General features: G+C 40.6%; 1 protein-coding gene and 1 long non-coding RNA gene across 4 annotated transcripts in view; one reads left to right on the top strand and one right to left on the bottom strand.

The window, feature by feature from the left end:
• Nucleotides 1–17,725, bottom strand: part of SCUBE1 (signal peptide, CUB domain and EGF like domain containing 1) — a 247,626-nt gene that overhangs the window by 7,343 nt on the left and 222,558 nt on the right. For all 3 annotated transcript variants that reach the window (XM_072923699.1, XM_030263414.4, XM_030263415.4), the window contains 11 exons: nucleotides 15,824–15,943; nucleotides 14,687–14,779; nucleotides 12,627–12,743; nucleotides 10,997–11,155; nucleotides 9,781–9,984; nucleotides 7,702–7,863; nucleotides 3,902–4,069; nucleotides 2,920–3,081; nucleotides 1,809–2,006; nucleotides 639–791; nucleotides 101–180 (listed from right to left, as the gene is read on the bottom strand). In XM_072923699.1, coding sequence (XP_072779800.1) covers nucleotides 101–180; nucleotides 639–791; nucleotides 1,809–2,006; nucleotides 2,920–3,081; nucleotides 3,902–4,069; nucleotides 7,702–7,863; nucleotides 9,781–9,984; nucleotides 10,997–11,155; nucleotides 12,627–12,743; nucleotides 14,687–14,779; nucleotides 15,824–15,943 — 1,616 coding nt within the window. The remainder of the gene's footprint in view (nucleotides 1–100; nucleotides 181–638; nucleotides 792–1,808; nucleotides 2,007–2,919; nucleotides 3,082–3,901; nucleotides 4,070–7,701; nucleotides 7,864–9,780; nucleotides 9,985–10,996; nucleotides 11,156–12,626; nucleotides 12,744–14,686; nucleotides 14,780–15,823; nucleotides 15,944–17,725) is intronic.
• LOC140682243 (uncharacterized) lies at nucleotides 7,872–11,119 on the top strand. The gene is made up of 2 exons (XR_012053658.1): nucleotides 7,872–8,446; nucleotides 10,980–11,119. It is a non-coding gene; the product is annotated as an uncharacterized lncRNA (long non-coding RNA).

Genomic DNA, 17,725 nt, shown 5'->3' with positions numbered 1-17,725 from the left:
TTAAATATAACTACTCTATCAAGGTATTGAGAACTATTTTAGGAAAATGCTTAGGAAAAGGAATTCTTGGTTGGCCTCTAAGAAAGCAGAAATTTCTTACCTTTAGAATTTCTTGATGGTTTTCTGATGCATATAATCGGCCATCTCTAACAATGTCTTCTATTAGTTGTTGGTAATCCTCTGAAAAATAAAGGTCAAGTGAGTGACTGTGACATCTTTTGGGAGGGCAATAGTCAGACATGAGCTAGACCTACTCTTGAAGACAGAGATGAGAAATTTTATATCCACTTACGGGTTGCTATATTCTAATTTAATCACCTTAAAATTCTCTATTTCTTTATAACAGTGGTTTTGAATTATCCCTATAAATAATTACATCCCCAAAAACCTACTCCCTCCAGATAATAATGCTGTATTATCTCCACTCTAGAGATGAAGAAACAGGGACACAAAATAACTTTTCTAACATTATATTGTTATATGCATGTTATTTCAAAGTCTTTGCAACTAAAATTCAATGAGGTGCATAAAGTCTTTCCTCATTCCTCTGTCTCTGCAAGCAGTGTAAAAGATATTCTCAAGGAAAATTTTCTCTAATTCAGATATAACACAAAGATGAAAACCAATTCCATTCTCACCATCATAAGTCACATAGGGGACCTGAAATCCTTTGCCACTGTTTCCTTCATTGGACTTGAACTGAATCCAGAGTTTCCTTGATCTTGAGGTAAATGCAATAGGTCTCTCATAGGTCTGACATGTTTCATACGTAGTAATTGAAGTAGGAGAAGCTAGAAATAAAGTTAAATAATGTTCTTTATATAATAATTTTTGCACACTTCCCCATCTAGAGGTCAGAGATGTTAAATTGACAAGACACTTCTCAGCTGACATATTCCTGACAGCAGAAGCTTTTTGTGACAAAATGGATGTTGTCCTTATTTGCCTACAAAGATCAGAAGGTTTTTCCATAGAGGTACAATTTTTGATGTTTAAAACTATTATCAATATTAATTTCTTTTACTACTCTACCATTGCGTCCCAGAGTACCCATATGCTTGTCCCAGACAGGTAAGGACAAGTGAGCTCACATGGCCAGTTTGGGGAGCTCATATAAATAAAAGCACAATAAAACCAGAATGTAATATCTGGTATGGTAATTCTGAATAAAAGACTGTCACACCCTGCAGAGTCAGTGACCCACAGAACAGTTATGCTGGATGTCAGGAGGTTGGTGGTGACAGCCAGCACAGCTTTACTAAGGGTGAATCATGCCTGAAGTGTAACTTTACCCTGATGTGCCTGGCTTCAGTCACTGTTGGAACCACAGTTTGGGGTCAGAAGGAACTGATGTGTTTTGTTATAGTAAGTGCTTTGTTTTCAAAAAAAGCTCAAATGCACAGGTATAATTTCCTTCCATCTATAGTGACCAGGTGTCTTCCTTCTGCTGCAATAACTGCAGCATGTACATATATTTACAAAAGATAAGTAAGAGCACAGTTTGTACAGATTACAGAGATAGTTCTCCAAATGTAATTTATCATTGTTGACTTCTAGGATGGCAGTGATTTATCCCATGTGGTAACTGGGCCAGACAGAAGCTCATTAACTGCTTTGTGATTCAGACAATAAACTTGAATAATTAATATCACTCTGCTAACTGTTATTGGTAGTGTTCTAACTTCCTGTACCACTTCATTCAAGAAGCCTTTTAGAAACACTGCCTGCACTGAAGACAGTCATCCCTTCAATATGAACTTTTTACTCCATCCGTTTGCAGGAAATATAACCCATTTTTGGCAACTTACCACTTTTTCTCATTACTAAAACATCACCACATTCATCCTCAATTGGGAGAAATATCTCAGGTACTACGATGAGTATTCTTCTCTTTGGGGGTGGATTTATATTCCAAATGCATTCCACATTAGCTGGGTAGTCTCCAGGATAGTTGGGTGATTCAATGTAGCCAGTGTAGTCTCCCAGTTCTCCTCCACAATGCTGGTCTGGGGAGAAACATAAATTAGCATTTGTGTTAGTTGATAAATTAATTGGAGGTGTTTTTCGAGATCTGTCACAAGCAAGTCTAAATTCCTTCTTGTGGCTTTATTTTACAGGAAATCAGTAAACTTCTTCAAATTCAATACAAATATATAATTTACTCAATTGACTTTAGAAGGTCTGAAGGGTTTATAAGAAACATGGTACATAATTAGAAACATGGAACATAATTAGACTAAAAACTTACAGGAGAGCTGCACATGAATAGTTAGATGACATTGCTCAATTATTATACAAACATTCTCTTAAATTACCATGGTAGAGATGAAAAAAAAAATGCTTGCCTAAAAATAATCAGTCATTCACAAAAGATCATGTAAAACTGCACTGAAATCCTTGGGGATATTTAAAATGGTAATTAAGATAGGAGTCTGAGTACTGTAAAAAAGCCTTCAAGAAGATCTCACTATCGTAAGTGATTACCTGGCAATTGCATCATGCATGACCATATCTTCTGATATTTTACAATTATTCTAAAATGGCAGTTATTTTGATAGAAGATATTTTGCTCTACAGAGACACAGAGGAATATGCATCACTGTTACACAACTTACAGAACCTGGGAAAGTAAAGGCTCTGTAGTTTAAACTTGAAGCTGGTACTCTGTGAAATCAGATTAAACCTAAAACACTCATATGCCTCAAGTGGTACTTTCCCAACTTTTTTTCCTCATTGTTTACCCAACTTTTACTACTCCCTCTGGCAGTAGGTATTTGCTAACTAGGAGATACAAATCTGAAGTCCAGCCTGACAGATGCAACCTTCGAGCTACAGTTCAGATCCAAAGACATGATAAAAATGTGACTGATAAAAATGTGTCACTGATAAAAATGTGTCACTGATAAAACTGTGACTTACTTTTGCAGTGCGTGACATTGGTGGAGCCATCAAAATCTGTACTGGTGTTGCCAGGGCAGGTGATGCAGTAGTTTTGACCAAACTCAGGCTGGTATGTTCCCACAGGGCACCGGATACATCTGTGTGTTGTGGAGTTGTAATAGTGTCCAGGAGAACAGTGAACTGCAAGGTATGAGGTGTATTATTTTCAAAAAACAGCAACCTCCAGTGCAGAGAGCTTTCCTCTGCCCTGGACATACCTGGTCTGCAACATTCTTATTAGGCTATAAAAGGCAGAAAAGACACCAGCTCCCTTTATTTCCCAGTATAAAGAATCTTCCAACTAAACCCCTTATGAACTAGAAATGCGTGATACATATCTCTCACTGTATTTAATATATTTGTAATAAATGGAAGCGGATGTAAATCCACCTCAACAAGAAAAATTACTTTCACAGTAGCAGGAGAGAGGTTTCCATTAGTGTGCTTGCCAGGGCCAGCATGTCATTTCAGTAACTAAACCAAAATGCATTTAGGAAGATTCCTTCTTCAGCATTGGCACTGAAAGTTGACATTATGGAATACAGAATGAGTTGCACCCTTACAGTTTCTGCCTAGCCCATAATTAATCAATCCTTAACTGCGTATAACTTTTGCAGTGTTTAGTTTTTGTGATACAGTAAATAAAAATATACAGGACATGAAAGCTAAAGCATTGTCTAACCCAAGTTTGTGTTATTTATTGCCACACAGTGCGGCTGGTTCCCTTACCAGTAGCAGTGCTGACTGTGGTAAATTCCAAAGAAAACCATAAATCCTGTTCAGTCTGCACAACCTCGGGAGACCATTCCCAGTTTACAGATTTCTTGACCATTTCATTTAATCACACGCCCATGCAGCGACAACATTTGTTTTGGAGCCTCCAAGAGCCCCTTGGCATTGATGATAATAAATCAAAGGCCCAGAAGTAGGAGGATGAATTGTGGAAAGATTTTGAATTCACCTTTGGTTTCACAGTCTTGAAAGGAAACAGCACCTTCGTATTTGGTCACAAGCCCACCGCCACAGGGAAAGCAGAGGGTTCTTCCTGGTTCAGGCTGATACATACCAAGAGGACAGACTGTACAAGGTTTAAAACCATCTGAAGAGTAGTGTCCAGGAGAACACTGCCCTAGAAATTGAAAATGATCATCTGTATTAGTGTGTTGATGTTTCTGGATGAAGTATAAAACCCACAAGCAGTTAGCAAGGCTTTCTTTCACTAAATCATATGACATCAAGACAGCTGCAGATCAAATTCTAATCTTACCTGCATATTTTGGATTGTTCCTGTATCTTCTTCCTAAAACCACCACCAGTATAAGAACCAGTTTCATAATATGCTTTTTGTCAACTATGATTCTGTTTAGATTTTTTTTTTTTTTAATATTCCATTAGAATACTTTGTACTTTCACCAAGTCTTTCATCTCACTATTTCAAAGTACTTTATAGGAAGAAATGGAACTGAACCATGCCTATGAAGCAAGGTTTTGTATCTCAGTTTTAGAGATGTGGACAGTGGATCATGGGGTTTACCAGATGGGATGGTACCAGTCCAGCACCTTGTCTATGAGAATACCTAACACCAGCAGCTTTTCATGTAGTGTGAAACTAGTGTTTGTCAGGTGCTCCTCTGCCATGAAACAGAGATTTGCGAAAAGCAAGTTGCTTTGTGAATCAATCTATGACAGAAGTTTCCAAACTCGCTCTCCAGGCAGTTTCTGATAGGCATTTGCTTGGCTTGGCTCCTGCTAGCTTGAGTACTTTCCTCTGTGAACCTGAGAACCAGGATGTCAGGTTTTTCAAGACTGTGGCATGAATGTGTATCTTCCCACCACTCCAGACTGGGACACCAGCACTGTGAGATGTGACATACTCCCCAAGGTTGCCTAATCCCAGTACTTTGTAATTTAGCTTCCCTGAGAATAGAGCAGCAGACAGAAACAACTGACTTGAAAACAAGAAAGTTTTGAGAACTCTAGATATTGTTGCAGTCTCATAAGAACCCTGATACTTGCTGGGAAATGTTTGGGGCATTCAGTATCTTGGGTGCTTGGCACGAGTGAGGAACTTTGGCACTTAGGATAAACTAGAGCTCCTGAGTGAAAGCCAAGTTCAAGTTCTGTCCCCACAAAAGCCAAACTCCTATGGACACCTGTGGAGTCAGGATCTCCAGGATTTACTTGTGCTCCCATCCCAGCTGGCTGGAATATGATGGTACAAACTGGCTGTTGTGACATAGACCTCAGAGAAATATTATGATGCTACTAATTTGAGGACAATTTTGTTCTTGTCATTAAGAGCAAAATTGGCCTGGTGCAATTGGTTACTGGAACCCAGACTGGAACATATTTCCTGGTAGTATTTGTGACCCTTGTGGGGGACCCATGCTGCAGCAGGCTGTGCCTGAAGGACTGACCCTGTGGAAAAGTGACTCATATTGGAGAACTCTTGCCTATGAGATGGAGTCACACTGGAGAAGTTAATGAAGCCTCCTGTGGGAGGGGTCCCATGCTGGATCAGCAGCAGGAACAACATCAGTGTGATGAACTGACCATGACCCCCATTCCTGTTTGCATTCAGGAACACACATAATCAGGGGATATGATTATCTGCAGGTGCTTTTATTGAGAGCTCTGGGAATCAGGGGTACAGACCCAAATCTGACTCCGACATGGCTTTCGATCTGAACGTATTTTATATTCTATCATGATATAACTTACATATTGATTATTAAACTTATATTGTTCTATTGTATACATTGACATGAGTTTCTTGTGATCTTTCCTAAGCCCCTGACCACAGTTTCTCATGATTATTCTTACGATTAAACAGTAATTATATTTAATTACTAAACAACCATCACATCTAACAATTATATCATTTATCATGTACTAGCTACACAGGTGCAGCTCTAGTAAGATACAAAGTCTTCCTGTACTTAGGGTATTTATTTTCTTTTCAGGGCCTACTAAGCTTAATTTTCCTTTTAACCCTAAATCCCCATGATTTTAAACCCTTTTACTATCATTCCCATCTCCCTGCACTGCTGGGTGGGAGGAGGCAGAGCTGGGAAGGAGGGAGAGGTGTGGCAGAGGTGTTTTTAGCGGATATTTTATTTCTCCTTGTCCTGCTTTGATTTCAATTAGTAGTGAATTCACTGAATTTTCCCAATTTAAGTCTGTTTGATATTTGGTGAGTGGTCCCTCCCTGCCCTCAAGTGTGAACCTTTGTTATCCTGTCTCTCCCCACTCCAGCTGAGGAAGGCAGTGAGAGATCACCTTTGGTGGGTGCCTGGTGTCCACGCAGGGGTAACCCACTGCAGCATGGAATTCACTTGCAGCTACAAGTGATTTCTGCACAACGGGCACTTAAAATCTCTGATATATTTGTGGAATCAACATTCCTCACATTTAGAAGTGAGGATTTCAGTGAAAAGTTATTGTTACTGCACAGGCATTTCTGCTCTGGAAGATAGGATGCAAAAATACTGTTGATTACTGGCAGAGAGTACAGACAGTACAGACTTTCTAACATAGTCACAAGTGCTGACACAAATTTTGATAAACTCCTTGACAGGGAAATTTATGAAGTCCAAAGCATATTCTCTCTTGCCACTTCCAGAGGAAAAGGAGAGAGCTGAGCAGAAAACCAGAAAAAATAATCAGAAGGGATTTTTTTTTTCTGTACAGAACAATAATTCCAATGTAAGCCTTGAAACAAACGTCTTTTTCTTCTAGTTGTTTTGCTGCTTTTGTCAGTATGCTATAGTCAATCTTTATAAACTCAAACTGTATTTTGATATGCTTTTCTTATGTTATGGATAAATACAAATCAGCACAGCAAAGATGCACAGGTGCTTCAAATTTTGCCTGGTAGTTCCTTCATACAGCAAATCAGCAAAATCTATCATATGTTAACTGACACTGCAGTTATATTTTATTCAGTAGATGGGAAAAAGTAGCAGTTTCTCAAGTGACATTTGCCATGTGTTCTCTTTAGATATCCTTGAAGAATGCATTAATGTAAATTACATGGATGAGTTTTCAAGTCAGAACTTGTGTAGCAGATAGGACAGATTTATTTCAAAGTCAGATAATGTATCTGCTATAAACTGGATTTTGATAGTCTGTAATGAAATGAGGTAAAGAAAATAAACAGTTGTATCCTAAGAACTTAAGACTGATCAAGTTACAGTAGAAGCACCAGGTATTATCACATTATAATTTAGTTTATAAATCATGAAGTTGAATCAGAGACGCTACATCACTTGCCAAAAGTTACAGCGCATTCAAGCAGTGCTGAAAATTGCAATCATTAGTTCTGAGTCTGGGTTACAGATCCCTGCAGCATAACTATCTCAAATTCATAACTGCTGCTAATTAGAGCAGGTAAGCTGCATCTCATGCAAAACATTAAATGAGTAGGTTCATTATTAGACTCACCAATACCAGTCCAAAGTAATCCATCCCTTTGGCTCACAATACACTGATGAGTCCTTACAAATCAAGGTACTTCCATACCTGAGGTGAAGCACGAAGTGCTTTGCTTGGCTTGCTCGTTTCCATCCCATAAATCACATTGCTGTAGCAGAACCCATTGTCTTTGGCCCGAGCCAAACCACCCGTTGCTTGTAAGTGCACAGAGATTTCTTCTGTTACCTTTACAAGCCAGAACTGTGGCAGGCTCTCTCCTTTTGGCCTTCTTGCCTCACAGGGTGCGTGTGGCAGCACCTAAAGCTTTTAGAATCGAGCTCAACTTGCCTCCACATTCCGAGACGTTCCGGGCGCCCGCGACTCCCTGGCCATCGTTGCTGGGGCAAGGCTCACAGGTGAGCTGGCCTTCTGTGTCCTGGTAGGTTCCTGGCGAGCACGGGACGCACTGGTTGTGTTCTCCGCTATAAAAGGTGCCCGTGCTGCAGGTAACTGAGGAAACAAAAGGGGAGCCTCGGTAAGGACGCTCGCTTGGATCACATTATTTGCCCTAATATGGAACATTTAGAGAAGATGGATGCCTTTGGCCCAGGGTTAAGATGGCATGTGTTTTGCATGTGTTAGTCCAGGATCCTCGCCTGATGTAAACAGACCCATCTCCACTGGGGTTTAGGTCAATTTATATCAGGGTGAGGTCCTGCTTCTATTGTTTAAACCATTGTCCTAGGTTATAATACTGGGGTGTATTCCATTGCCACCTCGAGCTGCAATCCCTTTCTTTCCTTATCTCGTGGCTCAGAGATAAGTCCCTCCAGGAGAACCTGTTCCTTTTAGCCACATGACTGATAAGATCACAGCATTCCATTGTGAGATGCTCCGCCCAGAGGGAGGAGCCAAACAATGCCACCAAGGATATCAGCGGGGTTGTGCAGACAGCAAGGAGATCCCCTCTTCCAAGAGGAACAGCTGAGACCTTCTCTACACTGGACCTCCAGAGGGAAACTACATCAGTCCACAGGACCCCTGCTTGGACAGAACCATATCTGCTACCACTGCCCCAGCCAGCGAGTGTCAGGTTGTATCTCTGACTCTGTCAGTGGTTCTTCTTTTGTGCTGTTGTATATATTTGGTTCTTTGCTCCCTTTTTCCTAATAAATTGTATTTTTGACTTAGAGCCTCTCACTGGTTTTGCTTTTCAAACCAGGACAACCATTGAATGGCTTTGTAGTGCATTCGGGTGTTTATCACACGTGTGTTGTTAATAAAGCTGTTTATACCTGAAACAGTATCTTGCAGTTTGTTAAAGCAGTGCTGCATAAAGTGTGGGAAGTGTGAGCTTTTAGTTTATACCAGTTAAAATTTGGTTTTAGGCAGATGACTACAAAAAGTCTGTCCCCTGAGATCAGTTCTAGAGATTTCTCCATGGGCAATGTGTCCCCTGCAATAATTTCTGTAATAATTTCTGTCTCTTGCCACTCAAATACCACAACTGTACAGCATCTTAAGTACAGATATGAATACATGTGCTTTTCTTGCTTCAACAGGGCACGTAAGTGCATTTCACATTTTTGTCTGCTGGGTAAGGATGGTGGAAATGTCTGAGTTTCCAGATACTGATAGCAACAGCCTTTCAAATGGAGTTTCTAAACCACTCTTCCCATATGATAACAACTACCTCTGAACCCACTCACTGGAAGCACCTATCAGATGTGACTTATTTTGGCTTGTAAATGGCTTGGTATCTCAATAGCTGGAAAAATAAGTATGCTGATTTTGAAAAGATGTTTGTAAGTGATTAGAAAGATTGCAGTGCTGAGAACTGCCAATAATAAATTTGCATTAACACACTGTCCCCAGCAAAGCACCAGAGCCTGGTAACATGGAAAAGGGCTTAAAGAAATTAGGCATTTTACACAAAATAGATTTCTATACTTTTTTTTTAAACTGGACCTCTTAAGCATTAAATATAACATATCCATGGATCACGAATTATTTGACAGTGAGGAGGGGGACACTGGTGATATAAAAGTAAATATATAGCAGCTAGGCAAACATCATATTATTGTTTTACTGAATTGTGAATATATTTTGATAAGATGGGAATGGGAGCATCTAGGAACTAACTGCCAACATTGTCTTGTGGCAGGTTGCGATACCTACCCCCTGACAGCATGGGAATGTATCCATATTTATACTTCTGTTTTCCTACAACCACCTCATGAATTCCCTTCAGAGTCTTATGCATATATGCATTGCCTTCATAGTCCATGCATATGTGCTGAGTAATACTGATCATTAAATTCTAAGTCGTTATCTCAGAGATTTCCTCCCTGGTTAACCATGGAAAAAGTAACTTCAGACTGCTTGATTTGGGGGATATGACTGAATATTTGAGCTCTTTAGACTTACCACATTTTCCATCCTGCAGTACTTGCCCTGTACTGCACGCTTCATGCCCTTCAGTAGCTTTAGCTGGCTTCTGAGCCACTTCATATTCTGTCCCAGAAAACTGAATGTAAAATTGCTGTTTATTAATAGATTTCCTCAATGTTTTGATTGCAGTTTGCAGCTTCTGCTCCATCCTTTTCCGAACACAGTCAATGTTACAGGTGTCTAGATGGGAAATGATAACAAAACTAGAAGCAATTGAGATTCATGTTTAAAAGAGGTGCTTAACAAAAAGCTTAGCCTGCATTGCACTGTGACACTTCTGCTTGTTTTACTGTCTTGTCCATGCAAATTGAAGCAACAGCTCACTGTGTTCAAGATCAGGCCTTCCAAAGGGACAGGACATTATCCTGAGTTCCATGGAACAGTTCCATGGCCTGCAAGTGCACACTGATTGCTGTAGAAGGCATCAACCCCAATGTGTTCTCCTTTCAGGTGTGTGTTCAGTCTGCCACCATTAATGTTCCTGAATTTTCTCTGCCCACGCTTTTCTCAGTGGATTAGGAACTCCTGCCACTTCCCTGACCAAAACACCTTTGTGTCAATGACAAAAATAAAGGTGATTTCAGACACAACTGCTGTTTGAACCAATTGAGGTACAAACACTAATGAGGTGCCCCTCAAGGTTAAGAAATCTGCCTTTGAGGACTGACATCTTTATAGGATTCAGTCCACATTTTCTTTGGCTGGAATTTAGAACATAATATTCCATCTCATTTATAACTTGAGACAATTAGTTTTATTCCGAAGTTCGGTAAGAAAACATGAATTTTTCAACTGTGTGATAAAACTGTCTGATTTGCAGACTACATATTCAGCAACTTACAGTTTGGAAGATGCTTTTATCATTGTTTTTACAGAACTTCTACCTAATCTTTATATTCCCTGTACATCGATTAGCACTTTTGCTGTTTAAAGAAATGAGACTAGATTAAAGCACATGACTTAACTCAAGGCCTTGAAGGAATTTTGATGCAGGCTCAGTTTTTGTTCCTTTGGCTTAATTTCATCCCTGGCTCTTTTTAATTAAAGCTCTGAAACTTTTGAGTTTGGAGAGGTTGTTGAATGAGGTGTTGTGCTAAAAGGTGAATGTTAATGAAATAGCATCAAAGAGATTTTAACAACACACCGAGAAACTAAATTCTGATTTCTCTCCACAGACCAATCTTTCACAAACCTGAGACTTCTTCAGACTTCATCTCCACTTCAAACTCTGCAGTGATATGGGACACTTCTTTGGATGGTGACTTGCGGCCTCGGCGTTTTTTCTTGGAGGAATCGCACTTGAGATTCACAAAGGTCACCTGGCAGTTGTCTGTGCAGGGGAACTGACCTCCTTTGTGTGAGAGAAGCAGCACAGGGAAGAGATAAAGTAGCAAAGCAGCAAGTGACAGGCTAGCAAGTGATATCACACTGGGTTATCACGAATGCAGTGACTGCCCAGTCCTTTCCTGCATAAGGATTAGAAAGCTCTTTACAGAAATTATTTAAAATCAGCGAATATTATAAATTATATCTGATGGCTGAACAAAGCAAGAGAGTCAATTTCATAAATCAATGAGAATGTCAGGCCTGGGCCTCTAAAAACTTTCAGTGGGTATTCCATCTCTTTCAGAATTGACAATCATCAGATAGCAAAGGCTTGAAAAGACTTTGACTGTGAGGTTATGAACATGTATTGGAAGGTTTTATCTGAGCAGGAATTGTAGTTTGCCACAGGTGATGGTCCTTCCAGGTCAAGGAAGAGAGAGAAATTTGTAGCACTCAAGCCACCAGAAAGATTTAGTTCCGAATGTGTGGTTATACTATATAATCTTACTGTTAGGCTCAGAGGCTCAGATGACATAAACACAAAGTAAAGCAAACAAAGGAGAAGGAAATGCATCAAAGAAACACATTCCCCTAGTGATTGTATGGATCAAAATATTCGGCTTCTATGACTTTAAAAACTAGTCTGATAATCACATCTAATCCCCAGGGTAAGCATCTTGATGACTAAGACTTAATACTTCTAAATGAGAGATACAAATGTGTAGATTGTGGGGTAAAGATGAAATATGAGTCTAAATTTTAAAAATAAAATCTTTAAACTATTCACTTTTTTAAAAAAATAGCTATTTTTACTCTTCTCTGTTCAGGGCTCATGTAAGATTCCTCACTTGCTAGTGAAAGTGGTGCTAAGACAAATTCAACATCACCAGTAGATGTTTGGTATAAGCTGTTAAATTGCTTTAAGTAGCAATTTAATTTTTAATACCACATTTTTGTTAATGACACCTAAATCTTATAAATATTTTTTCTAACATCATAACTACTCACTCTTTAATATCAAAAGATCTAAGGCTGTGTAACATCAGATTTTCATAATAACCTTCCTTCTTGGAGGTTGTCTTTGGTGCTACAATAGGTTACTAATCCAGCATAAACCAAACAAATATGAGCTTTTGTTATCTTTTAAAAACCTTCTTTGGGAAAACCAAACCAAACCAAGCAAAACTGTCATGGTTTCACATAACTTTGCATTAGTCACAACTTTTTGTCTCAGGGTATTTCTGCCATTATCAAGGCCAGAAAAAGGATCAGCTTAATTCCCAACAAAAGCCAACTGCTGAAATTTTCAGCGCCCAAGATCCAAACCCAAGGCACTGTTCAGCCACACTGGGAACTCTGGCCTTAACTTAAATTCAGACCAAATATGAAAACCAGTGATTTTTTTTTCCTGTCTGCAGTGTGAAAACAAAGGATGCAAATGAACCAGAAAACAAAAAAATTAAAATGCTGTTTACATGCTGGAAGAAACCACCTACCTGAAACAGCCTGCTTCCCAGAATCTTTTGTTTTTTCTTTGCTGCGAGGCCGTAAATGGCATTTTGCATCTTTGATTTTAAAACGAGCTTTTTGCTTAACTGGAGGGGCTAGGGAATCTGTTGATGTAAAGTAAAAAAAGCTACAATTGAGACAGAAATGAAACAAGATTGGAAACTTATTTTTAAAAACATTCTCATAAGCTTTCTTCTGACTTAGGAAAGAGGCAGCCCAAGAATTACACGGCTTGTACAAGGGGGTCCATTTCCACAAGTTCATTTTTTTCAAGTGAGTACCTACCTTTGGGCCCAACCAGGCCAATGAACGTGCTAGTACCATGCTTGCTCTGCACATCTTCTTGGATTTTGGGTGAATTCATCTTTTATTATAAGAAAGATTAATTCCTACCTTTATTTTTTTTTTCTGGGCTCTCTGTCTGCGAATTCCTATGTTACTTGTAATTCTGCTCCTGCTAGTGCCAGTAAGGTTAATTTAGTGGAGCTGTGCTGTTGGCAATTGAAAACCATCCAAAGGAGCTGCCTCTATCGCACTCTGTGGCTTGCAAGCTTTATCCCTCAGCTTTAAACCCAAGGCAGGATTCAAGGTCTTGTTTTAGAGTCATGCCATGAGTAGAAAATGGAGCAGCTGGCTGATTTCCTCACAAAGTCCCTGGAGGAAAAGACTGGCCTGGCTGTCACCTGCTCTGGCCCTGCAGAAGGTGGAGGGTGGTCCCAGGTGACACCACAGCTTGGTTCCCTCTTTCCTTGGTAGGGCTTTGCTGAACCAGGACTGATCCTGTGCCACAAGCAGGCACAGCTGCTGCCAGGCTGTGTCATGTCACAGCACTGGACCTCCTAGCACATCCCAAATATTTAAGAAATTCATGGCTGGAGAACTGGAAAATGGGAGAGAAGAACAGCAGGTATGTGTAAGGTGGGCTGACTCTTCCTACTGCTGGATGTTGTTTCAGCTGTTTCTAATATTGCCAGGCTTCAAGTTTTTGTGCTTTTTTTTTTTTTTCCCTATCAGCTTTCATAAACATTTGAAATGCCTCTGCAAAAACAGTCCAGCCATTTTTGAGAAAAAGATGGATGAAATGAAGTATTTTCTCGTGGAAGTCTCATAACCTTTTTATGGGGGGGATAACCTTTCACCCTTGCAGTAGGAGAGGCTGTGCTGCCGTGGAAGGGCTTTGCAGAGAAGGGCTGGGACCCACCCTTGTGCTACTCCTGGGTCCCTCCTGAGCCTGGGAGAAAGTCCCACTTTGATATGCTCAGTATTGCCTTGCTAGACCATGGAAAGCAAATAATTCTAAATATTAGTCCTTACTGAATATATCTCAAACCTGCAGCACTCCCACACAGAGCCACCCACACATCACCGCAGCTCCACAGCCCATCCTCGAGGAGAGGCTGCAGAAAAGGAGGGTGTGCATAAGGGAACACTGACTACCTTTGATGCCTCAAGATTTTTACTTTTTATACATTTTTAATATATCTGTGGCTTTGTTAATACATGGTTATATAGCTCCTGGTATTTTTCCTACCTTTTCTCTTAGAGTTTAGAATAAGCTAACCCTACTAATGCATACTTGGAATGCTGTTTAGCCTTATTCTTAAGAAGAGAATTCCTGTCAAGGACATCTTATTTTCTATCAGAACTTAAGAGACCTAACAAGAGAAGACAGCAAAGAAGCCATAAGGGGGCTGACCCACGGGTGGGTTACTGGGGTAGCTGATTTGCTATTGGATGTCCCGGCCAGATATACTAATTAATTACCCTACAGAATTACAGAAATCCTGTACCACACGTGCACAGAGCCGTATTTTGCACACCTGAAAGCTTTCATTGAAGAACTGCTTTTTTATCTTCCCACTTTATTGCAAGAATTGCTTTTTTTCTCTTACACCGCTTCGACTCAGTCTCAAGGCTTTTGCTTTCGTTATGAAGCAACACCTCACCCCTCGCCTAACCCAATGAATGAGCCTGATGTCCTGCAATCCCCTGAGATCCATGCCCTCCTCCTGAGCCCAGGAGTGGGGAACAAGCAGGGCAGACCCACCTGAGCAGCTGGGCATGGTGGAGTTGCGCCTGGGCTGCGCCTTGCCGTGCTGCACGGGGACGCCGCAGCTCAGCGTGTAGCTGTTCTCCGAGTCTGGGGGACAGAACACAGTCAGCACACGGGCAACAGCCTCACCAAACTCGAGGCTTCAGCTTCTCAATGCTGCTAAACAATGAGATATTTTAAGTGCAGAACTTGGGATTTTAAGTGGCTGAAATACTTTGCCAAAAAGCTTCAACACTTCGCAGTGTTGACGGCAAGGTTTGTTTCTTCCAGCGCTGGAATGATATGTTTTGTAAGTGATTTGGCACAAGGTTAGCTGTGCACAAGTAAAAAATACTTTGTATTTGTGGCAAAGTCTTTCTGCTTCCCTGTAATTTAGAAAATAAACCATGTATTTCCATAATAATTTTAGCTTCAGGCTCCAGCAGAACTTATTGGCAGAAACAGAAATGGCGTACTTAGAAGCTTAAGAGTGTTTACATATTACAGAGATAAAACTCTGTCTTGGTGCTTACAATTAGAGAAATGCACAGTTCCAGTAATATCTGCTAAACTGAAAATAAAATATGAATAAAATGTTAGCTCGACTGCATACAATGCCAAGGCTAAACGTGAAAAGTAGACACCCAAAAATAATCCTGCGCCAGAATATCTATGAAAAAGCAGTATCAATCCCCTCCTTCTTCCCTGCAAAACTGTGAAGATGGAAACTACCAGTAGCAAATGGTAAAAAAAAAAAAAAGCCCAATTTTTTTATAAATAATACTCAGATGGACTGAGAGACACATCCACCTTAACCAGGGTGGTGCAGAAAAAATTGTTGTATATTGCATTGCTGTGACAAGGGAAGGCAAAAATGAACAGTTGATTTCAGTGAATTCCTCTTCTTTTTCATACCAGCTTTTTGGTAGAATTTTCCCACCCTCTAAACTGACATCTCAAATTAACCAATGAAGGACTAAACTTCTCACGTGGAGTTGACAATCAGCTCTTCTTGATTTAATTTATAATGAGGTTTTGCTCATTTACTGTTATCCATAACAAAAAAATGAATGTAAGAATCATGAATACATTAACAGAGAAAAGTCAGCAATTCACATCTGGTACCTAAGAGGACAAATAATTTGCACAAACCTGGAACAAAAAGAGTATTGGATGGGCATGACAGGAAGCAGCTCTCTATGCCTCCTGTCTTACTGCATACTAGCTGAGCCTTGGGAGCTGGTTTGGCATTTGGGAGACATTTCACCACCTCTGAGGAGAAAAAAAATAAAGAAATGTAAAACAATTGGTCACTGCCCAACCCAGAACCTTGTGTGCACACGTGGATACAATGGTGAGAAAAGGCAGGAGGTGGCAAAAACCATAATGACAGATACCAGGGTTTCTGAAATAAGCACATATTAAGGGAGAGCATCTGGACTGGGATGTTGATCTCATACTTGAAAATGAAGCTCACGTCACATTTTTAGACCTAAATTCTGTATCAGTCTTTCTCTCCTATCATCCACTTTCAGATCTTTGTGCTCTATGAGCACAATTCTGTGTGCTTGTCTTGATCTCAGAAGCAACAGGTAACACTAATCACCTGAGATGCCCTTTCTCTGATTTGGAGCTCTTTGATTTAACAGACCAACTACACACTGTGCACAGTGCTCTGTTTACTGAGATGACCATTAAAATTGTATTTTTTTATTTTCTAATTCCCACTGACTTTTTAACTTTAGCTCTTTGCTCTAGCTTCTGGAGCTAGAAAGCTTCCCAGCCAGGCAGAGGTGAGGCAGCAGATGCTAGGATGGAGATGGATAGTCCTGCTGGCCCTTTCAGACACTGCTGAAATGCCCCAAAGAATGCTAGAAGGGACCCTGTGCCACACACAGAGATCACAGAGCCATTTCTCTCTCATCTGTGCCTACAGCACGAGGCATGCTGCAGCTCATGTGAAGGAAAAATCCAGCTTCTCCTCTTGGCTTCGTGGCAGGATGAAGACAGAGCACCCTGCAGGTCTCACAAGTGGCTCTTCACACCTAGGTAAGGCAGTGCTTGTGTTTCAGCTGCAAACACATGAAGTTGTTGTTAATGGTTGGAGCAGTCTCTGCACTTCACCTTGAGAAGATGGTATAACACAGAGAATCATAAACCTGCATTTGTTGTAATTTGCCACCCTTTTGGATTGAAGTGCGACTTAAGCACATCCTTTCCCTCACAAATGACAAGGTTCATTCTTGGCTGCAGCTGGCACATCTCATCACTTCCTACAGGGAGGAAGCCTCACTGCTTCCCTCCTTTCCCCAGAGGGTTCCCTCTGCACTGACTGCTGACCAAGTGCAGCTGGGCACCTCTTCAAGCAGCTTTTTCACACTGCAGCAGCTACTTAAATCTCAGCCAAGTGGCTGTAGGGCAGTTCTTCCTTCAGCCCCATAGAAATGCTGTCTCAGGTACATGATTTTTCTCCAGATGTTTCTTGCTACTTCTTCCAAACCTGCTCACCTTACAAGACAGGTTTGGCTGACAGTTTTTCCTCACTGCTGACTGTAGTACTGTAAATGTCATTTTTCCTACCTGTCAGCTTGCCAGCAGTTCACCCTGAAGTAGGGCTTGCTTCTGACACCAGAGCTGTAGCAGCCAGACTGGGTTTGGGTCTACCAGGGCTTGGCAAAAGCCCAGTAAAGCCAACATGAAACCAAGCAGTTCCAAAGCAGTAGCTGGAATGAGTGTTGCCTGACTTGGCTTGAGCACAGAGGAAGAGTCCCAGCAGCCTCCAGCTGGTTCGTATTCCTGGCCTCACTGGTCATTAAATATAAATATATAAAAGGTCTATAAACATGCCTGATGTTCACATCTCAGATATGGGAATAATCATTCTCCACTTATCTCCCTCCTAAGTCTTCTATGTTGCTGTGGTGATGTCTTTAAAGAAATTATTTCCTTGGACTGAGGAGGCAACAAAGCACAAAGTGCCATTGCTGAGCCAAAGAGGGTGTTGTTACTGCAAATGTCTCCAAATCATGTGGCATTCAGGATCACTAAATATAA

Source organism: Taeniopygia guttata, chromosome 1A (assembly GCF_048771995.1).
Source record: "Taeniopygia guttata chromosome 1A, bTaeGut7.mat, whole genome shotgun sequence".
NCBI classification, from domain to species: Eukaryota; Metazoa; Chordata; class Aves; order Passeriformes; family Estrildidae; genus Taeniopygia; species Taeniopygia guttata.
The sequence above is the reverse complement of the archived record's forward strand: the minus strand, read 5'-3'. Positions and strand labels throughout refer to the sequence as shown.